We start from the raw sequence: 22772 nt of genomic DNA on the forward strand, positions 1-22772 counted from the left end.
TGCACGAATTCCAGGAGGTTGGAGAGCAGCGCGAATCATGCACTACACCATTTCTCTTTGCCTCTGTGCAGTCTGGGATATCTGGTCTTCCTTTTAATGAATTTGCATTGGCAACTCCAGGGCCTTTTAGGCAGGGGAGATAAACCAGCCTAGGCTCCAAGAAGCCACTGGAGAACACCCAGAGAAGAGGAGGCAACCGGCCCCAAGGCTGGGTTTCCCTCTGTCCATGTGGGTACTTCCTGTGCTGAGGATGCAGCTTCTGGACAGTTCAGGGCTCTGTTGGGGTCGGCACTGTGTGGCCTTGAGGCCACTCCTATGTATGGGAGAGAGAGCACCCCTGCCCCAGGACTGGCCTAGGTCAGCAATGTGCTCATCACAGTGCAATTTGCATCAAGCAGGGAGGCGAGCTGGGACCTCTCTCAGCCTTGGCCTTAGCACAAGGTGCCCCTCTTCATAGAGGGGAAGAGGGTCCCGCTCTGGGGAGAAGTGCAGGACCTGGGGAGGGTGGAAGCCAGGTATGGTGTTCTTGTGTAGTGAATGGGCTGCCCCCTTATAATAGCCATTTGGCGGGGTCCCTATGGGTGTTGTACAAAAAGCTGCCAGCATGGATACTCAGTATTTTCTAGGATTTTCTTTCCGTTCTCCCTTATTACTGGGGAAAGTCCTTCCTGAAAATTCCCTGCTGAATTTAGTGATGCAAGAGAGAACCTGGGGAAAAACTCTGTCCACTCTGGGATGGGTGGGAAGGGAAGCAGAGCGGGACCCCCTAGAAGCAGTGCGGTGACCACGGGATCAAGGGGAGGGCCCCAGGAATAGCGAGGTTCAGGCAGATGCCCCTCTATTCAGAGCTGCTGCTTCTCAGCGGCTCCGACTTTGCAGGGTTGTGAGTTGGTCTATTCCAGATGTTTGACACACCCACCAACATTAGGAACTGAAGATGGTCTGCAAACCTGGTGCTCCTGGGAATCAGGCCCCGGAACAGGAGATCCCTGGGGGGCATATCACTAGAGGCCAGGGCTTGGGGCCATGGTCTCCCAGGGGGTTTCTCCTGGGAAGGCTGCTAGGCAGGTGCAGGGCTCTGTTCCTAGTGCAGCATGTGCTGGTGTGGCCACCTTACCCCCTGCTTCCTGCCAGGGCGGCTCTACCCAGCCTGTGGCTGCCCTACCCAGGCCTCCCCACTCCCAGGCCCTGCAGGAAGGAGTGAGGCCAGCAGGACATGGCTTTCCAGGTGAGGCAGTGTGGAGAGCGGGCAGGTCAAAGGGCAAGGTCTTCCGGGGGGGTGGGGGGTGGGGGGGAAGTCAGCCCTCCCTGCCCCACCCATGCATTTTTCAGAAACAACAAGGTCAGGGCTTCTGAGCATGGGTGGGGGAAGTCCCTGCTGAATGCAGGAGTGCGGGGGTTCCTGGATTTTCTGCCAATTGTTCCAGGTTCAGGGGCTGGGAGGGAGCAGAGAACCCAACTGCCACCATCCCGTAGTCCACGGGATCCCCTGTGCCTGGTGAGGGGCTCTGGTTGTCTCCTGAAAGGGTCATTTCCCTGCCCAGGATCTGGCCATGGGGGCTGAAAATGGAGGAGAGGGGGCCGAGGGTCCCTGCCTGGGTGGGCACAGTGGAAGCTATGGTCTCAGGCACTTGGTGGATTTGCAGGAGCTGGGCACAAAAGAGGGGGCATCTATGGCCCTAGTGGAGCTGGTGCTAACTCTGCAGGCCTTGCAGATGGCATGTGGCCACCTGTTGTCCTGAGGGGCAGCTGGAAGAGGAGGTGGTTGGCCATTAGTAAAAATGCCGCTGGAGCCTCCGGTGCAAGCAGCAGGTGAGAACCATTCCGCAGATCTGCCAGGTGGAGAGAGCAGAGGGGCAAAGAGAAATCAGAACTCATGGAAGCCGCTGGCCCCCAGGGCCCTGGAGCAGTGCTGCTCACTTGAATCTCCTGGGGCCTGGACAAAGGGCAGATTCCTGCTCAAAAGGTCAGGGTGGGGCCTGAGATTCTGCATTTCCGACAAGCTCCCAGGTGATGGCGGTGTGCATGGGGGAATCACATTCTGCCATCTACTATCCAAGAGCAGGGCTTTGCACACTTCAATGGGCATGAATCATCTGGGGACCTCCTTATTACAATTCTGCAGGCCTGGTGGCAGCCTGAGGGTCTGCATTCCTAGCAAACTCCCAGTTGATGCTGCTGGTCTGTGGTCCTAGATCTCCAGAGACGGCCTGATTTAATTAGGCCCTGAGAGTAACGTTTCCACTCCTTCATCAGAGCTGTCTGAGGTGGACTGTCTCTCTAGGAAAGAGTCTGCCTATGTTTTGCTGTCTTTGGACTCCAGAGCAAAACTCAGGTCCATCTTCGATGCTCTGGCTGGTGTACAGGAACCATGGGGGAAACTGAGACTCTGGGAGGAGCCCGCTGAGCTGTCACCCTGTCAGTCAGCATAAAATGACAAGATCTGGTGAGCTCACCCTGTCAATCAGTGTAGAATGCAGCACCAAGCCCAGGCCCCGGGAGTCCTGTCTGCCAGCCCTTCTGTCGGTATCCACAGGCTAAACAAGAAGGGGCTGCATCATCTGGTCCAAAGAAGACACAGGCCTGCGAGGATCACCCTGCACACCCCTTCTCACTTCTCCCACTTCCAGAATGCAGAGGAGCTTTATTCTCCCTCCTTGCTCTTCATGGCCCCCCTCTGCCTTCTTCCTCCTCTTCCTCTCCTCCCTCCCACCCAAGGACGCATTGAGGGTAATGTGGTTATGATCCCGATAATGACGATGGCATGTTGCTGGATCTCGGCTGTCCGCACACAGGAGGCGGCACTGGACTACAGCAGCCCCATGACTGTCCCATGGTACCTGGGGTGAAGGTGGCTTCCCTAAGTATTGAAACAGTGTCCTGACTTTGCTAGCAGCTGCTGCTGCCCTGACCTTGCTGGTGCAAACCTGGACGCAGGTGGAGCTGTATCCAGTGGGAGTCTGGTGGAGAGGTGTGCGTCCCGTACGCAGTCTCTGACAGGCTAGCTGGGGGAGGTAGTATGGAAGCGGTCCATCTCCTTGCCCTCCTTCCTCCTCTCCATCCCTCCCAACCTGGAGGACACTGTGGAGCCTGAACACTGCTTTCAGCCTGCAGGCTTGGTGTTCATCCACCTGAGGCCTCAGGCTGAAAGGTGGCTTAGGAGGTTATCTCATCTCCCACTAGCTTTACGCAGGCAGCTGTCATGCTGTTCCACCCATGCAGGTGTCCCTACCTCATGGTTTGATGATTTTCCTGTGGGGTTTTCTGGATCTTTCTTATCTGTGCTAAGAGGGAGGCCAGAAGGGAGCTGTTGGGCTGGCACGATTTGTGCTGGAAACCATGTCTGCATTGCCTGCAGTGTATGTCTCCTGCTGGGAGAGGGCTGGAAGGGCCATGCTCCCTGGCAGACAGGGAATGCATGAGCTGGGTGTTCCCAGGGAGCCTCCCAGGACAGGCACAGTAAGGGGCAGAGGTGTGTGGGCCAGACTCTCATCACTGCAACCACATGCACACACACACATGTGCACACCATGCCGAAGCATGTGGAGGGGTACAGGATGCCACTCGGTCTGGTTCCTGAATAAGCATTGCCGTCTCCCTCCTGACAGAGGACACTGAGAAACCATCACGGACGGCTCCAGCAGCCAGCAGGGCGCACGCAGAGACAACACAAGGCCAGCTAATCGCAGGTGCTGGAGGTGGCAGATGGGGTCGGGCCCAGCGTGGAGGCCCAGCCGCATGGTGCCTGGTGCTGTCTTCTGGCAGCTGCCTGTGTGTGACACTTGGCCACACATGGGACATTTTTAACAGGGAGGCCATCCTGCCTTCAGCTTCCTCTGAGGCTTCTGAGTCAGCACCTGGCCGTCAGCAGAGAGCATGAAGGAAGGGCCAGGGAGCGTCCAGGAAGTCATTCCAAAATGATCGTTCGGTTTCCCTTTTAATGACCTGCAGATCCCAGTCTTGACTGTCTTGTGAGTTTTCTATGCTCTGAGACACGTTTCCATTTGCAAGGTGAGCATGTTGGAGGTGGGCTAGGTTCTACTCGAGGCTACACCAGTGGCCTGTGTCATCTTGGGTACAGTTACCTCCCTCTCTGAGCCTCAAATCCCCCTCTGCCAATAGGAAAATATCCAGTCTGTACACTGGTTTAGGGTCTTCCTTGGCGAGATTCTTTAAAAACTAGAATAACAGAAACCAACAGCACAACACCCAGTCCTTCCAACACCCCAATCCTTTGAGAGGCCAGGCAGGGTAAAGACCCCCGCTCCCCACCTGCAAGCCACGGCTTTGCACATGCTATTCCCTCACCCTGGCTCTTTCCCCTCTATCGGGCTTCTTCAGGACTTAATGAGATATCACTTCCTCCAGGAAGCCTTCCCTGACCTCCTGTGACTGGTTAGGGCCACTGATGTTTGCTTCCTAAACCCCAGGGCTCCTGCTAACACAGCACTTAGCACTGCACTGTGACTGCCACACACTTATCTGTCCCCTTCCTTCAAGTAACATCTCCCGGGAAGAAGGGACGGTACCCTGCCTGCAGTGGGGCCCGGGCACTGGGCACAGCTCCTGGCACACAGCAGCTCTGTTCCAAAGTAAACACAGCCTCCTCTGCCGACTGCCTGGGCGGAGGCTCCTCAGACGCTGATGTGAGGAGGGCTGCAGGAAAAGGCCTGGGCTATTCTGACATTTTCAGTGAAATGTTCCCCAGCCAAAATATTCTAGAAATTAGCTTCTAAAATTACCTCAAAGTGGAGTGCCTCCAGAGTCTACCCACAAGAGGGGAAGCTGGTGCAGAGGAATGAGCTGGAGGCCTGGCCAGCTCTGCCACAGCGGCTGTCACCTTCAGCAGGTGACTTTCTGGTGAGGCTTGATGTCTTCACACGTGCATGAATGAGATGAGCCCAGGGACTCTGAACCCTAAATGCATGTTTGACCCAGCTGGGAGGCTTAAAAATACCTGTGCACAGACCCCAGCCCAGACAATCCAAGCCAATCTGTGGAAAGGGGGCCAGAGCAATGTGTTGTTTTGTTTTGTTTTAGACCGAGTCTTGCTCTGTCACCCAGGCTGGAGTGTGGTGGCACAATCTTGGCTCACTGCAACCTCCGTCTCCCTGGTTCAAGGGATTCTCCTGCCTCAGGCTCCCGAGTAGCTGCGATTACAGGTGCATACCGCCATGCTCAGCTATTTTTTTGTATTTTTAGTAGAGACGGGGTTTCACCGTGTTAGCCAGGATGGTCTCAATCTCCTGACCTTGTGATCCGCCCGTCTCGGCCTCCCAAAGTGCTGGGATTACAGGCGTGAGCCACTGCACCCGGCCGCAATGGTATTTAAAAACCCGATTCTAGCGTGCAATCAGGACTGGTGGCACTGGTCCAGGTAGTCCGTAAGGCCTTTCCAGGCGGAAGAGTCTGATCGGGGAGTACCTCAGCGCTGTGATGATCCTGTCCAGGTCTGAAACTGCCTCTGGTGTGCCGCTCCATGACTGACATGGGTGAGAAGCCTAGGAGGTCCCTGCTGAGGGGATAGGTGCACTCCCAGAATGCAGAACCTCAGCGTGGAGGGGATCCTCCCTTCAGCATCCCTGCCCCCAGCCTCTGCCCCAACCTGCAGCCACAGGGAGTTTAGTACTCTGCCAGAGCCACTGTTTAGCAATTCAAATTGTTAAAAAGTTCTTGAATGTGTCTCCTTGAAACTAATTCCACCTACTGTTCACCTTCTGCCCTCTGGAATCTCCCAGGAACAGTCCCTCCCTTCCCCACATGACTGCCTTGGGCATTTCAAGACCACGAGGGTGCTGTGTCTGCTCCCCATCTCCTGACCTCTCACACACCTGACTTCCAGGCCCCACACACCCCTTGCCACTCCCTCTGCATCTGGCCACACAGTGGCATCACTAGAGAGCTTCACGAATACACTGATGCCCAGATGCCAGCCCCAGACCATTTTGTTTCATTTTGCTGCGGGTAGCCCAGGCCTGGGGTAGTTTTGTTTTGTTTTTGTTTTGTTTTGTTTGAGATGGAGTCTGTCACCCTAGAGTGCAGTGGCGCGATCTTGGCTCACCGCAACCTCCGCCTCCTGGGTTCAAGCATTTCTCCTGCCTCAGTCTCCCAATAAGCTGGCATTACAGGTGCATGTCTCCACGCCCGGCTAATTTTTGCATTTTTACTAGAGATGGGGTTTCACCATGTTGGCCAGGATGGTCTTGATCTCTTGACTTTGTGATCTGCCCACCTCGGCCCCCAAAGTGCTGGGATGACAGGCCTGGGGTAGTTTTAAAGCTTGTCAGGCGATCCCAATGTGCAGCCGAGGTCGAGGTCCCTGCCTTGGGGGCTCTGTGGAGGTCTGCTCCTACCTGGAGGGTGGCCTGACCTGGCACTGCCCACACCCTGGCTCTCTCCACGATTTCTACCAGTGCCGTTCCAGGCCACATCTTTGGGGGCAGCACCCTATCATGTAACTCAGGCAGATGCCCTCTCTCTGTTACAGGCTTAAACGCAAAACAAAACAAAGCTCAAGTGCAAGGACTTTAACTCTGTTACGTGTTTCAGCCTTCATTTCAGCACATCCTCACATCCAGCAAGCTCTCTTTTCAATACTAGCTTTATCATACAACAGACAGAAACGCTAGGTAAATAGTTTAGCATGCTTCCTGGGTCTTTGTTGAGGTCACCAAGAAAAATGAAGAGACAGGTCTGAGGCTGAAGGGCCACAGCCCACTCCTGGAGACTTTTTGCCAAGCTGACGTGAACTCTCTCATCTCCCTCTCACAGCGTGGTCAGTCAGCCTGCCCTGATTTCTCCTGAGCAGACAAGTGCCTGGTCCACATGTCCACAAGGCAACAAGTGATGCACTGCCAAATACCTGGCTGAAATCAAGGTGTGCTCCCTGCGTTAAATATTCTGTTTAGTTTTCAGTGTTCACAAACCATCTGCTTTAACACTCCAGGTATTGCAGGACATCAGTCTCAAGGTCACTGGTTCCTAAGATGAGAACCTCACTGAAAAATCATAGAACGCTAGATCCAGAAGGTCCCACCAAATAGGCTAGACCCCCAGCTTGCAAGCTGTATTGGAAACCCTTGCCTAGCTCAGGGCCACCAAGGGCTGTGAGGGGAGGTCATGATGCTAGGCTTGTGTCTGCCTGGAACAGCTCCACCTCCTGTGGTTTATGTACTGGGCTCCTACGTGAGATTTCCATTGAAAAGAGGATGCTGCTGCTTTAAAAAGGCTCACAAATATCCAATCTGTCCATTTTACAGGTAAGGACACTAAGGGTTCAGAGAGGGAATGAGATTTCCCTGAGGTCACACAGCAAGAGGTGGGGCTATGTTTAGAAATCAGGCCTTGTAACTCCCAAGCAAGATTTCTTGCAGTAGCTGGGGGCTGGGGAACATTATGACACCATGTTGGGCTGGTATTTCCCGAGCCTTGGGGGCCTTGGAAGTGCCAGGCTGGGCATGTAGGGGAGATAAATGCCTGGTGTCTGCTCACTGGGAGGGAAACTGTGACCCTGGGGAAGAGACTGGTATGAGCCCTTTCTCAAGGCTTATGACCCACCTGGGACTTGAGCAGTGTAGTGCCCAGCATCGGCTGGCAGAGGGAGCTCTAACCCGAGGCTTGGCTGCTGCAGGGCTGGCTCAGTGGGCCACAGCGGAGAAAACTGGGCAGGAGATTGAGAGCCACCAAAAGCCATTCCACAGCAACGGCGAAGGAACACGGGCTGCATAGTGGGGGTTGTGAGTGGGCAGGAGGCGTGGCAGGCCTGCAGGTCCACTGCTCAACAACCTGACCTCTTCAACATCAGACTTACACCAGTATGGTCTACCTTGACCGCCGGCTCTGGGCATCTGCAGCCCCACTCCCTGCCCTCGGCCTCACTGACCTCGTCTGCAGCTTCTACAGGTTCTTGAGGCCAGAGAGGTGAGGAAGAAATAGACAGAATGGCCCAGGCCTGGTCAGTGTCCGTATAGAGCAGGACCCCTCGACAGCTGGAGTTAAGAGGTTTCTGGAAAGTTCAGCTGCTCTGTGCTGCTGAGCATCCCTTCCCCTGTTCCCACTGACGACTTCCCTGGGGTTCAGCACAGGGGACAGAAGGCCTGCCCTGGGGAAGTGCAATAGAGGGGTAATGCTCACGCTACCTGGGCTCCCTGGCCCTGCAGCTGAGTGAGGATGACGAGAAGCAGGATGGTCTGGCCAAGGAACAAGAGCCTTTTTTTGAGAGATGATGTGCTTATGCAGAAATCACAGAAATGATGGGTATCATTTATTGAACACCTGCTATCTGCTCAGCCACGAGCTGAGTGACTTACATGGATATTGCTAATTCCCACCACCAGGCAGCAGATAAAGTATTAACTAGCCCCATTTTACAAATGAGTAACTGAGGCTCAGAGATGAAAGAACTGGCCCTAGGTCACATAGTTGTAGGTGGCAGAACCTACACGCTGACCACGCTGTGAGAGGGAGATGGGTGTCCCTCCAGAGGCGACGGACCCTCCTCCCAGTGTGTTAGGCTGCAGCTAGGCCCTTCAGGCCCACAGATGATGTGGGTAGGTGGCGCCATGGTCTCCAAGGACCCTGCACTGGACGTCTCTCCAAGCCAGTCAAGGCCACTGTCCCCTGCTCTCTTTCCCACAGACCTCTGTGTCATGGTAGGGAGTTCGGGAAAGCAAAGAACCAAAGCCAGGAGACCTGGGTGCTGGTTCAGGGTGTGAGGCCCTGGGTAACTCACCTCTCTGGGTCTCAACTTTCTGATCTGTAAAATGTGGAGAACAGCTGGGTGCCATGGCTCATGCCTGTAATCCCAGCACTTTGGGAGACCGAGGCGGGCAGATCACCTGAGGTCAAGAGCTGGAGACCAGCCTGGCCAACATGATGAAACCTCAGCCTCTACTAAAAATACAAAACTAGCTGGCATGGTGGTGTGCGCCTGTAATCCCAGCTACTTGGGAGGCTGAGGCAGGAGAATCGCTTGAACCTGGGAGGTGGAGGTTGCAATGAGCTGAGATTGCACCACTGCACTCCAGCCTGGGTGACAGAGTGAGACTCTGTCACAAAAAAAAAAGAAAAAAAAAAGTGAAGAACACTACTCCTTTTCTGGCCTGAGTCTCAGGCTGTTGTGTGGGCCCAGTGAGAGCAAGTATCAGAAATCCTCTGAAGTCTACAGAAAACTGGAGAAAACTTCTGGAGGCCTTCCTATGTGCCAGGTACTTCGTAAGTGGGTCACAGGCATCGCCTCATTCAAGAGCTGGGGAAATGGTCCACATTTTGCAGATGAAGAAGTCAATGGACAGGGAAGTTAAATAGCTCAAGGTTATCTAGGAGCAAAGCCAGGACTGGACCTGGGCCTTCTGAGACCAAAGCCTCTGCTCCTCCCCTTCTCTAGACGGTGCTTAACCCTGGAGTGGGAAGGGGCTGCGCAGGACAGCAGGACTCCTAGAAGGACAGCCCCCACTCAACTCCTGCTGAGCTGAAGCAGCCACGTACATGAGGTGGGGACTGCAGGGGCCCTTGCTGCTGAGGAGGCCTTCCTGGCTCCCCTCCTTCGGACCCTTGACTAGAGCAACCTAAGAGAGTCACCCGGACTTCCTGGGTAGCAGCTAGGGGAGAGGGTACAGGGAGAAATGGGAGCCAAGAACATTGCTCATCCTAAGAGAGACAGCTGGATGAGGGCGCGCGCGCGCACACACACACACACACACACACACACACACACAGTCACCACCCTGGACACCAAAATCCATAGATGCTCAATTTCTGATATAAAATGGTGCAATATTTGCATATAACCTATGCACATTCTCCCCTATATAATACCTGAACCTCATCTCTAGACTACTTATACTACCTCATACAGTGTAAATGCTATGTAAATAGTCAGTATATTGCATTATTCAGGGAATGGTGCCAAGGTTTGTTCAGTACAGAGGCAATCATCCATTTTTTGGAATATTTTTGATCTACAGTTGGTTGAATTCATGGATGCAGAACCCATGGACATGGAGGACTGACTATACACACACAAACAGACATGCACACACAAAGGAATGAATGCAGATACATGCACACTCAAGCACACATGCACAAGCACCCCTAAACACATATACGTGCATACAACCCCAACCACATGGACCCAGAAGCATGCAGACACACGTACCACAGATGGCTTGCACACTCGCCCCTCCGTGCACACACATGGGGTGCATGCACATACCTGAGCCCACACTCACATTCCTCCCAGGTCCCTGTTCCCGACAAGTTCATGTTGTCCCCCAGCTATTTTCCTTCATGTTCTCTGGGGGAGATACTGACCATGGGATTCAGCCTTGGTTGCAGAGGGAAGGGGAGAGAAGAAGAGAGCAGGGTAGGGTGCGGGTGTGCAAAGGGTCAGTTATTTCAGCCCAGGTGGTTACTGAAGACCTGTGTCAATGCGAGAGGGGTTCAGAGCCCTTCCACCCCTGCCCGTCCCTGCACTGCAACTCACCTGCAGGCAGGCCACCCCGATGCCCACAGCCCCCATGAGCAGCAGGTGGTCGGCCAGGAATTGCTCCAGCTTGGTGAGGCAGCCTCCCTGTAAGAGAAGGGCAGGTGACGCGGCCATGGCCCAGGAGCAGGCGCAGGTAGGGAGGGCGGGTGGGCTGTCACTGCCACAGAGGCTGAGGACAGGCCAGAGGACTCACAGGCTGGACCCAGCCTTGAACTGCCCACAGGCTACTTGAGTGGACCCAGGGGCATGCCGTGGTGCCCTAGACTCTCCGGTATGAGCTGCTTGTCCCAGGGCTTTGTAGAGACTCTGGAAAGCCCCAGGCACTGTGGGCTCGTGGCCAAGGAGCACACGTGTCCTGCTTTCCCACACCCACTTGCCTGATCCAGCCTTTCTGGGGCTCCTGAATGGCCAGGCCGGGGCCCTCTCCTCACCCTCACCTTGAGCTTGGGTGCTCACCTCCACCTTATAGATGTTGGAGGGGTGGGCCCGCTGGCCGCAGTGCGTCACCACTGTCTTGCAGCAGCTGTCGGGCACCCGGCGGCCCTCGGCCTCCCGCGACAGGATGTACGTGCTGTGCTGCCAGTCGGCTGAGCTGTTGCTTCCACAGCACTTGAACTGGAGGCAGAGGCAGAGGCTGGAGGTGAGAGGCCTGCGTAGGGTTCCAGGCTGCAGGACACATTATTCAAATACTAACCCAACCCCTATTTGTCTATGTGAACCATGGTTAGTTAGTATGTGTGTAATGTGTTTTCCCTTCCCATGCTTTGAGAAGAGAGCTGGTCGCTCCAGGGCCCTTCTCAGACTCAGTGCTGAACTGCCTGCAGGACACCTGCTTCCCAGCTTTTTAGCCACCCAAGTTTTTGAAGGAGACTATGCTAGGTGTCTTGGGGGCAGGCCGGGTCTGTGAGGTGGGTCCCCAGAGAGTGAGGCTGTGGACCACTGGGTAGCAGAGCCCAGGGTGGGGACAAAACCACAAGGCAGGGGAGTTTCCTGGTCATCCAGGGGTCAGGATGTGGGGACAGGGATCTAGCCTGGCCAGAGGCTCCCAGGTCCCCATTCAGGCCTTGAAGTCTCAGAGCCCCAGATCTGCCCATGGCACTGGGAGACCAGTGTCAACCAGAGGGGCTGTCATGAGTGCTAAGACCTGGGGTCATCTGTACCACCCCAGGGCAGGAAAGCGCCCACCCAGATATAAAATGATTCCAAGACAGCGGACATTGGTTGCTTCTCGCCTTTCCCAGTTACGGTACTGAGATTTAAAGTTCCTACACAGGACAGAGAACAGGGCTGCTGTGAGGCTGTTGCTGGTGTGTGTCTGGAGTTGGGGGGGTGGGGGGAAGTACGTTTAGTCAGGCTAACAAGAGTTTGCTAGGCAGCTACTATGTGCCTGGAGTGAAGCAACCTGAGTAAGGCATGGGGCCTACCCTTGGGTAGCTTAGCATCCACTGTCGCGTAGTAGGAGATGATAGAAGCTTGTGTGAGGCACAGAGGCTCTGTCCAGGGCCAGGGACAATCCACAGGGATGAACAGGGGCCCCAGGAGTTGAGGAGAGCATGACAGCACACAGACAGAGCAGGGACTGGCACAGCGTGCAGGAGTCACGTGGGAACTGCACATTCCGCATGACTCTGCCTGTCTGTGCTGGTGCAGCCTGATGGCTGTCATTTGTAAAATGCGGACAACGAAAATACCTCCATGCCGTGCTGTTGTGAGGACTGAAAGAGGTGATTCACATAAAGCACCTAGAAGAGAGCCCGGCGCTGAGTCAGTGGTGAAGGAGAGACACCTGCTTCCACCATTACGCTTGTGTGAATACAGCTTCGTGTGTCTCTGTCATTTACATCCAGGTGGTGGTGGATGCTGGCCTGGGTGCTGGCCCTGGCTCTGCAGCCACTGCTTTCTTGGGCTCAGTCTCCTGCCTGAGACGTGGCCTGGGGTTCTAAGGGTTCCCGGCTTGTGTGAGGGCCATGTCCACACGCACAGACACCTGGCAAGTCTTTGTCAGCAACACGGCCTTCGCTCTCAGCTGTGCCTTTCCTTATCTGCCCCTGGCCCTGACCTGCCGCTTCCACCCTCTTCACTTAAGCAAACCCTGCCTCTGCCCCCTGAAGCCCTCCCTACCTCGGCTGCTCTCTCTTCTGAGGCTCCTGCCTCTTCTGAAGGTGGCCCAGCCTTGCACTGCCTGCACATTGCCTGCTGTGTGTCCAGCTTCCCTGAGGGCAGGGATCCTGTCCTATTCCTCTTTGTCTAGCACAGTTCCTCACAGGTGAGGCCCAGTGAGTGGAGTGCACACTTAGTTTTGCACAGGGTTGGCCAGCAGTATGTGCTGCCTCCTCCTGGTCCTGAGCTAAGCCCGTGGGGTGCGAGTGTGCCTGTGGGTGTGTACTTGTGTGTACATGCATGTCCCAGGCCACTATTTCAGAGAAGAGACTCCTCTCTGCAGCACCTGGTGGGAGCTGGTCCTGAGTCTTGGAGAGATGGCGGGGGGGCAGCGGGCCTTCCAGTTGATCCATGACGCCCCTGGGGCTCAGAGCTCCCCACATCTACTTCCTCTACTTGCCTGATGTTCCCCGGGGCCAAGACCAAGGCCTCAGGTCCAGGGGGTGGGGGTGGGGAGTGGGGTGGCAGAGAGAAAGGGGACCAGAGTGGGCAGGTGGGACTGCTTTGAATTTTCTGACATGGACACATTCGGATCCTAGAGCAGGCTGTCCAGGAGAACTTTCTGCAGTGAAGGCAGCGCCCTACATCTGTGCTGTCTGATCGGAGCTCACTAGACACATGGGCTAATGAGCACTAGAAATGCAGTTGGTGTGACTAAGGAATTGAATGTTGTATCTAACTGAGCTGGAAATAGCCACATGTGGGTGGTGGCTGCCATATTGGACGGGACAGCTCTGAGGTCCATTTGCCCATCCTTTATGTCTGGTCAGGCCGGTGGGTGTCCCTGGAGGGATTTGCTGCGTCTCTTGTTGGAAAGGAGAAAACCTTTCTGTCCCCCAGCATTCTGTCTGATGGCTCACACTGGAGAGTTCTTGTGGCAGCTTAACTGAAATATCTCTGCTCGTTACAGCTCAGTCTTATGGAGCCGCGGTAGCCAGCCCCCCGGGGAAGGAGGAAGGCAGCCCCGTGGATAGAAGCAGCCTGGAGAGGAGCTTCCTGGGCTGGATCCTGGCAGAAGATGGAGTTCTCCTGGCACAGCCGGCTTCCTGGCCACAGACGCCCCAGAATGGGAAGGCAGCAGGGGTGGGGCCTGGAGGAGGTGGTCGGAATAGGAGAGGAACCAGGCTTCAGCAGGTACTTTTCATGGCAGTGGGGACATCTACAGATGTGACCATGTTTAATGCTCATATGCCCTAAAGAGGCTTCATTTTAAGGATGTGACATCTGAAGCTCAGAGAGGATAAGTAACTTGCCTAGGCTCACCCAGACAGGAAAGAACAGTTAGGGTTTGAACCCATGTGGGCTTGGCCTTCAAGGCCGTATGGGGCATGGCTTACATCCTGCTGGAGCCGGTCTACTGAGGCGGTGATCTGCGTGGCTCCAGGCTGCCCGTAGTTCTCAGCCAGAGTCTGGTTCAAGTGCTGCTTCAGTTCATCACTCAGCTGAGGAGGGTAAGAGGGAAGGTGCCATCAGCAGGACCAGCCCCATCCCCGCCCTGGCACCAGGCCTACTCACACCCCCCTACCCCCAGCTAATTCTAGAACACTGTGGACTGTGGATGGTGTGATGCAGAGGTTTCTCAGCAGTGTAAGGGACCATCAGCCAGAGACGTGCAGAGGACAGCTATGGAGAGGAAGATACAAAAACTGGGCCCCCACTTAGGGCAGAGGTGTGATGGGCAGAGCTGAGAGAGGCTGGGGAGACAGCTCAGGTAAAGGGTCACATCCAGAAGCTGGTGGGAGGCGGTGGTGAGGCCAGACACAGGGTACTTTGAAATGTCTGTTGATCTTAACTGTGATCATGAGGTGATATTGAAAGTATTTATAATTGTTACCCTCTGGGCATCATATCAGCACTGGCTTGAAACAACCAGCAGGGTCATACTGTCTCTACCAACCAAACATTACCCTGGTCATGACCTCAAATTCCCGATTCAGCGGGCTCAAGGGTGGGAGTGGATAGGACTGACTCTGGGACTCACTCCATCCTTTTTCAATCCAGGCAGGCAAGGCCTGATTCTGTTTCAGGGCCTGGCATGTGACCCTGGCCCAGGCCTTTTTTCTTGGATGTCTCTGACAGATGGATTCATCCTCTAGACCATCCTTGGAGGGGGAGAGGGATGACCCAATGTCCCACGGGAAACTCCCATCCCCAGCTCCCACGTGGAAGACATCAGCATCCACACATGCAGCACAGAATTGCTGGAGCCAGGACCAGCAGCTGGGATGCAGATGTGTAGGGGGATTGCCAGGGCCTGGGAAACAGGACCACCCCTGCACCCGCCTCAGCTTCCCTCACCACAATGCAAACCTCCCTACCCACATTGCTTCTTCAGGGCACTGACAGAGGATGCAGGAGGAGGAAACGTCACTCACCCTCTGGTAGTACACATGGGCCAGGACTCCCGCCACCAGCTCAACCAGGAAGATGATGAGCAATAGGCAGAAATACTAGGAGCAAGGAAAGAGGACGGTCACCACTGGGATCAGGATGCTGGTATGACAGACATTTCCCCACAGTGGTGGGGGTGGTAGAGATACCTGCTGGGACCCCTATCATCCAGACCATCTTCCTCCTGGATATACCAGTCCCACTGGCTGCCAGTACCAAGTTCCCCACTTACTCCTTCCCTCCTTGGTCTGCTGACAATTCAGTAATGCATCTACCCATCCAATATGTATTAAATACCTGCTATATGCCAGATGCCAGGTAGTGTAAGACAACTATTGCTCTCAAAGTTATTGATGGTGGGAAGACAGATGAGTGACTGCAATGCTGTGTTATAAATGTAACTATGGGGTAAGCTCTAGAAATGGTGGGAGGCTCCTGGTAGGGTGGGCAGTCAGAGAAGGCTTCCTGGAGGTGGTGACACCTAAGTAACATCTTTAAGGACTGAATAGGCATTTGCTAAGTGAAGGAGGGAAGCGCATTCCAGAAAGAGGGGAGAACAAGTGAAAAGCCATGGGGCATTTGTGTTCAGGGAGTGGACAGTACCCTTGTAGTTGGAGTGCAGGGACCAGGGTGGACTGCGACAACCAAGGCTCAGGAAAAACCAAATCAGAGATCCAGGGGAAGGTGATTCCTGTGCTGTCTTTCAGCCCTGATGCCCATTTCCTGTTCTTCGTGGCCCTGCAGGGGTTCTCATTCCCCTCACCACTGCTCTTCCCACCTCACAGGCCTGCTGCTGCTGCTGGCTTCCCGGCCCTGCACTCAGTGTGACCTGTAGAAGGACATGGGTGCTGCTTCCTTCTCACTCCCACCTGGCTTGCACAGTCAGGGGGAGCTCCTGAAACCCTGCTCGACCAATTCTGCTTGCAGGAGCCAACAGGCCTAGAAGGCATGTTGGGCCTCCCTCTCTCCCAACCCTGGAGGAGCGGGGAGAGGGGGATGAAGCTGGCTACAGGCAGCCATGGAGCTCCCAGGCAGGCACAAGGGAAGAGAAGAGAGGAGAAGAGAGGGGGAGAGAGGGGGAGAGAGGGGGAACACTATTACTCAAAACCGGCCCCACTGTGGGGAAGCTCAGCCTGACTCAAGAGCACCTCCCACCCAGGCTGTGCCCAGGCACTCCCCGCCCACCTGGCCACAGCAGAGCAGCTGCCCATGGTCACTGGGATGGCTGGATTCTAGGGAAGGCCCAGCCTGTGGGTGAGACTGAGACTCTAGGCTTCACCCAGCAGGGAAAGGAGTGTGAGCAGGAGGTATATGGTGGTGGGTGGTGGTGGAGGATGCCCAGGACAGACAGGGCATTTCAGAGGCAATGCTAATCCATGGGCCCATGGGACTCGCCCAACCATCTCCTATACCACTCAGCAGGGAGCCTGGCATGGGCAGGGATTAAGGAATATAGCAGAGGGGCCATTTCTTTTCACAGGGAAAGAACTGTGGTCCAAGAGCGGGGCTTCCTTTCAAATGAAGTGCGTTACCCACCTCCTCATTGCAATTTTACTGTGTCCTATAGTCTCCCAGTATCAGGGACACAGGGAGAGTTTCCAGTTTCAGAATAACAGTGTCAGGCCTAGCCCCATCATTTGTGGGGCCTGAGGCCAAGAGCACAAATGCAAGGTCCCTGCCCCTTCCTTTCCTACCCCAGGCTCTTCACTGTACCAGGAACAACCTCCAGTTCTGTCTGCCCCTCCCCCAGGGTCAGATGCCCCTTGGCAGGGGGTGTGGGGAGGGCTGGGTGTGGTGCAGGCTAGAGGCACACATGCCAGGAGTCTAGTCAGCCTCAGGACATGCTTGCAGATGCTGCGTGCAGGTTGTCTGGACAGAGGATTCACACTCCTGGGTCCCTAGGAGGAGGTCAGGAAGTGGTGGGAGGGAGTTGCAGATTCCACAAGGACACATTCCCTCCACCCTATGGACTTTCCACTCCCTGGGGAGGAGTGTGGATGAAGAGGGCCTCAGGCCCAGGCCTGGGTCTACATGTCGTACTGAGTGGGATACAGGGTAAGCTGCGGCAGGAGGCTGAAGAGAGGGTCTGTGGATGGTCCTCCTGCTTCAGGAGCCTCTGAGAAGTAGGGCCCAAACACTGAGGAAGGCTAGGGGAAAGTCAGTGAACTTGGGTTGGGTTCAGGCTCCACCACACGCTGGCTCTAGCTGGATGGCTGCGGCTGCTAGCACTTTGGTGCAAATTAGAAAAACGTGGCTCAGGAAGAGTTGCATGGGCCGGATTTCAGCCTTCTTTGGTCCCCTCGTGTAGGACACAAACTTTAGGGCCAACAAGGACCCAATGAGAGGGGAAATGTACTTTCCAGTGATCTGACCTCCCTCCTGCCCTCCCGAGCTCCAGGTCCCACAGCATGAGGGGTGCGGTCCTTGTCAGCCAGTGACAGGTGCAGCCAGCCCATGCCAGAGTGTGGTCCCCCAGGGAGCCGCCCAGTCCATCAGACAGAGCATGGCTACACATTCACCCTCACCCTACCCAGGGTGAGGCATCCTTGTTTCTGAGCCTCCTTGACTCAGGGGCTCTCCCCTGCCATACGCTGCAAGGCCCTGCGGCTCCTCTCTGACGTGCGTGCCCTTCCTGCCTGCTCCAAACTTCCCTCCACCATCTCCAGCTATGGTGCTGAGGCCATCTCCCTCCCGCTGCACAGGACCCGAAGGCACTGATGCCAGTCGCTCCCAGAGACCTCTGGGACATGGGAGGAAGAGGTGATGGAGGGTCCCTGACAGGAGCACCCAGGCTGCTGGCAGCTAGGAGAGCCGCATGCTGGCATCTTTCCACCTTCCTTCTCCCCATCACCACTGTGGGCTGTGAGTCACACCCACAGGATACTACTCCTGGATAGCTGGCAGTGTCATGCCGCTTCTCAGGAGAAGCCACTGCCCCAGTTCCTATTGAAGACAGGGTGGCGAACAGGGAGGATGGGGAGGTAGAGATACCGAACCTCACTCCTTGGTTTAGTGTCTGGCTAAATTAGTACATCCTACCCCTGCACAGGCTGGTTCAGAGGGATCAAACAGGCTATCTGACCTGCTGGAGTGACCTCCTCCAGGAGGAGGGGAGAGCGCTTGGCAGGGGCAGTGGTGTGTGGGGATAGCCTTCTCAAGCTCCAGTGTGTAAAGATGCCTGGGAGGGGAGTGAAGGCCTGGCCTGGGGTTTCGAGGGGACTGAGGCCGGGTGCTGGTGTGCACAGGCACTGGCTCCAGGCAGCAGCTTCCACAGCAAGGAGGCTGCAGGTGTGACCCACCAGGTGTGTGGTCCACCAGGCCCAGGAGCAGGCAAAGGGTCCCTCATCAGCTAGGGCTTCAGCCGGGTGAGGTCATGGGCTCTGACAGACCCGTCACCTCTGCCCCTCCACCCTGCACCTTACCCAGCCTTCCTAACTCCCTGGGTCCGGCGGGATCATCTCAGGGCCCCTGCGGCACACACTGGCTCTGTGTGCAAAGCTGAAAAGTGTTCCTGGTGTTGCTGCACACAGGCCAAGTGTCCAGCCTTCGGGCCTTTGCCCTGCCTGTCCCCCTGCCGAATGCTGGCGCCTACCTCTCCTTCCACACCTGGCTCGGCTCAGTCATGGCTCCACCAGGCCATCCATGGGCGGGAGCAACTGCCACTCCCCGCCCTCTGAATGCTTGCAGCGCATCATCTGCTGTCTCCTGATACTTGCACTCTCTGCTTTGCCTGTCTCTCCTCAGCTGGACTGGGCTTCACCTCTGTGTCCCTCCCCTGCCTGCCATGTGGTTCCTCGGTGTAGGTCATCACTGGATGAGTGACACAGCTTTACCCATTGCTCTGTAGCACTGCTTTTGCTTCAGGTGTTACCACTCTGTCCCCTAGAATGACCGTGAGCTTCGGAGAAACAGGGACTACATCTGAGGCTGCTTCTGGCTCCTCCACAGTGCCCGGTATGGTGCTAGGTCTAGACACACACTTAGCAGACATCCCCTGATTAAGATGCAGGAGTGCACTTTCTAATAAACTATACTCTGAGACAGCAGAAACTGGCTGGAGCATACCAGCCCCATGCTGGGGGCAGTAGCTTAATCTTTTTCTGATCTGAGAGTAGCATAGCACAGTTACCTTAGTTAAATTTACACCAGTGGTTCTCAACCTGGCACAATTTTGCACCCAGTGGGTATTTGGCAAAAGGAGTATCTAGAGGATCGAGGCCCAGTCGCTAAGCATCCCACTGGGTGCAGGGCAGTCTCCCGCAGTGAAAAATTATCTGGCCCAAAATGCCAGCAGTGCCGAGGTGGCAAAACCCTGGGTCACACATTTACCTTCAGGTTCTCAGGCTGATGCTGGGACTTGATTCGCTTATGCGTCCCAATGCACTGTGGGAGCCAGAAAAATAAGATCCAAGGAATGTTACCTAGCTCCCAAGGAGCTGGAAACGGAACATGGACAGAAGCATGTGCAGCACTGTACCCGCCTGGGAGGGCGCCTCTGCGGTAGGAGGCTGCTCGCCTTGACAAAAGGATCAGGGAAGCCCATATTGCTTCAGCTCACATCCCCATGGGACCCCGGGGGCTGGAATTCCATGAGGGAATTCCATGAGGCCAGGTACAACCCAAGCGCTCTCAGTGTTTCCTTGGGGATCATCTGTTTTCTGAAGCAGCCATGGATTCCTCCATTTGCCTCAGTGAGCTGGGGAGGGGTGTGACGCCATAAGGTTTGTGTTAGGGGTTGACTCTAGGAAGCATCAAGAAGGTTCTGGAAACACCTTTAGCCTTCTTTAAGTTGGGTTTGGTATTGCTTTTTGAATTATTATACAAAAGTCAGTAATAAGAAATTATCAGCCCATATTTCCATGTAGTTAGAATTCACTGGACCTCATGGTGTCCTGCTTTTCCTAGCTCACTGGGCCAGGGAGGGCCCCCGCACCACCAATAAAGGCCAGAATTCTCTGCAGGGAGCCCCCAGAAGCACTGGCCCATGGCTTAGGAGGCAATACCCCAACTCAGGGCAGGCTGGCCTTGTTTCTCAAAACTTAGTAGAGGAGCAGAGGGCAGGCAGGTTTTCTGTAGTGGGAGCAATAGACAGGCATCCCTTCTAGCAAAAGAAAAAAAATAACCCTTCCTTGGCAGAGGCAGTGCCTTACTCATCTGCACAGCCCTGGAGCACCAAGCCTAGCCTGGCACATGGTTCCCACATGTAACAGTAACAGCCTACATGTACAAGCTCTCCCAGGTGCCAGCCCCCCTTATAAGCACATTGCATGGCATCTCCTGTCCACCCTTGGAGATGAGTACTAAGCATTGCTCATCACATTGCCACGTGGGCACGAGCATCAGCCTCACTTTACAGATGAGGACAGGAGCTTGGAGACGTCACTTAGCAAGTACATGGTGAGTGAGGAACAGAACCCAGGAGTTCCAGCTGCAGAACCTGTGCTCTGACCTGCTGCATGGTACTGTCCCCACTAAATGGGGGAGGGATGGACGGATGAGCTCCCTGGGCTCACTTAGGGTGGATTCAGCACTTTAGGGCAGGTATGGTTCAGGTGAACACCGGGGTGTCAGTGCTCCACAAGGGACAGAGTGTCAGGAGAGGTGAGGAATGAGTAGGTGAAGATGGAGAGAATAGAGGGAAGCCCAGGGAAGCCCTCCCTGCACCAGTGGGGCAGGCAAGAGATAATCCAGGTCCCCTGCCCTGCCCCGGGCAGCTGGCCTTCCCTTTTGCCAAGAATGGCACAAGAGCAGCTTTCACCTGCTCCTCAACCCCTTGGCTCATCCTGGGTTCATGACCATGGATTCTAATGCCTGTCTCTGCCCCCTCCACCCTTCACTTTATTCAACCCAGCCCGCTCTCACCTCAGAAGCTAGTCACTGTTGTACAAACCTGAGAAACACTCCTGTGCGTGCACACAGAGCCGTACACAGTGAAGCCTCCAGCCTCTGCGCCTTCTGCTCTCGCTGTTCCTCCTGCCCAGAATTCCCCGCCCCGACCCCATCTGTGTTCTATTTATTGGCTGCTCAGCCACCAACACTCTCAGCTCAGGCACAGCCTCCATGAAGCCCTCCCTGAGCCAGAGGTTTCTGAGCCATGGGCTCACTGTTAGCATCCTTGTTTCTGAGCCTCCCTGACTCTGGGGCCTCCCTGCTTGTCTCGCTCCCTAGGACTGTGTACACGCTGATCCCTGCTTGCCCTCCTGGCTCTGATCTTTACCTGGTTCTGCCTTCGTGGTCCCTGTGCCCTTGGTATGACCTGAACCCACCCCACTGACCTCCAGCTCCACTCTGGTTCCTGTGACTGGTCTGCCCCTGCAGATCCAGGGCTGCCGGTCCTTCCAAAAGTGACCACCTATGGTCTAATGGAAATAGGTAACGAGAATTCCAAAGAAAGCCCCTGTAGCATCTGCCCCAGAGCCCTCAATAAGAACGATCCCATTTCAAAATATGCCAAACGAGAGCAGTGTGTTCAGCATAGAATGGGATCCAAACATTCATCTTTCCCCATATATCAAAGTGATTTTATTTCCAATTAATTCTTTAATGTAACAGTTTAAACTAGAAGCAAAACTGGGTATTTTCTAAAACTATAGATCCAAAGTGAAGCATAGCACTCTCCGAACCAAACCAATGTTTTCTTTTTGTTTGTTTGTTTTGTTTTTTTAATACAAGGCCTTGCAGGAAATATGTAGAAATATTTCACTGTGACATTAAGGTGAGTAATTAGAAATCGAGTCCTTTTTATTTTATTTTTTTGAGTTAGGGTCTTGCTTTGCCACCCTGGCTGGAGTACAGTGGTACAATCATGGCTCACTGCAGCCTCGAACTCATGGGTTCAAGTGATCCTCCCACCTCAGCCTCCTAAGTAGTTGGGACTACAGGTACATACCACCATGCCTGGCTAATTAAATTTATGTATTTATTTATTTGTAGAGATAGTGTCTCACCATATTTCCCAGGCTGGTCACAAACTCCTGGCCTCAAGCAATCCTCCCAGCTTGGCCTCCCAGAGTGCTGGGATTACAGGCATGAGCCACCATGCCCTGCCAGAAATTGAGGGCTGGACTTACATTGCCTGGGGCAAGCTGAGCCCCAGATAGAGATTTTGGGGCAGATTCACTGGTGCATAAGAGACAGGGCAGCTCAGCATCAGCTGGTGCCATCTTTGAGGTAAGTTTGAAGAACTTTATAAAACTGGAATTTCAAAATTTCTCCATTGGATTGATTCTACCACAAAGAAGGGAGCTTCACTGAAGCATTCCTCATCTGTGTCTCCAGCCATTCTGCGTAATTAGAGATAGTCGGGGTTTGTGAAGCTTCCTGCCACGCCACATCCAGTCAAGGCAGTCCAGGCAGGTTGGGATGAGAGGGAGGTACTAGCCTATTCTCAGAACAGTGCAGCAGCAGCCAAAGAAAACCCAAGACGCTGCCAAGATTAAGTTGCAGGGAGGAGAGCCCAGCCCGAGGCTCCCAGCTGGCTGTGTGTGTGAGAGGATTACAGAGGAAGCCGGAGGGAGGGTCAGGGAGCTAAGAACCACCTGCCAAACAGGAAAAGTGACGCCAGCTTTTTCAGTGGCAACGGCCTCAGGGTGAATTATTTTCTGGCAATTAACCATTAACTGCAGTCGGCTCAGAGGTGCAGCTGCCAGGCCCATTTGTGCAGAAAAGACAGGATGTAGATTTGGGAGCCTTCAGCCATTCCTATAACCAAGGGTCACTGTTAGAAAGATGGAGG

At 54.7% G+C, this 22772-nt stretch overlaps 1 protein-coding gene across 3 annotated transcripts in view; it reads right to left on the bottom strand.

The window, feature by feature from the left end:
* Nucleotides 1-1106: 1106 nt before the first annotated feature.
* Nucleotides 1107-22772, bottom strand: part of TSPAN11 (tetraspanin 11) — a 70928-nt gene continuing 49262 nt past the window's right edge. For all 3 annotated transcript variants that reach the window (XM_011934087.1, XM_011934088.1, XM_011934089.1), the window contains 5 exons: nucleotides 15022-15096; nucleotides 13984-14088; nucleotides 10943-11101; nucleotides 10484-10570; nucleotides 1107-1832 (listed from right to left, as the gene is read on the bottom strand). In XM_011934087.1, coding sequence (XP_011789477.1) covers nucleotides 1773-1832; nucleotides 10484-10570; nucleotides 10943-11101; nucleotides 13984-14088; nucleotides 15022-15096 — 486 coding nt within the window. In that variant the 3' untranslated portion in view covers nucleotides 1107-1772. The remainder of the gene's footprint in view (nucleotides 1833-10483; nucleotides 10571-10942; nucleotides 11102-13983; nucleotides 14089-15021; nucleotides 15097-22772) is intronic.

The sequence above is a fragment of the Colobus angolensis genome, unplaced genomic scaffold (genome assembly GCF_000951035.1).
Source record: "Colobus angolensis palliatus isolate OR3802 unplaced genomic scaffold, Cang.pa_1.0 Scaffold131, whole genome shotgun sequence".
In the NCBI taxonomy this organism is placed as follows: Eukaryota; Metazoa; Chordata; class Mammalia; order Primates; family Cercopithecidae; genus Colobus; species Colobus angolensis.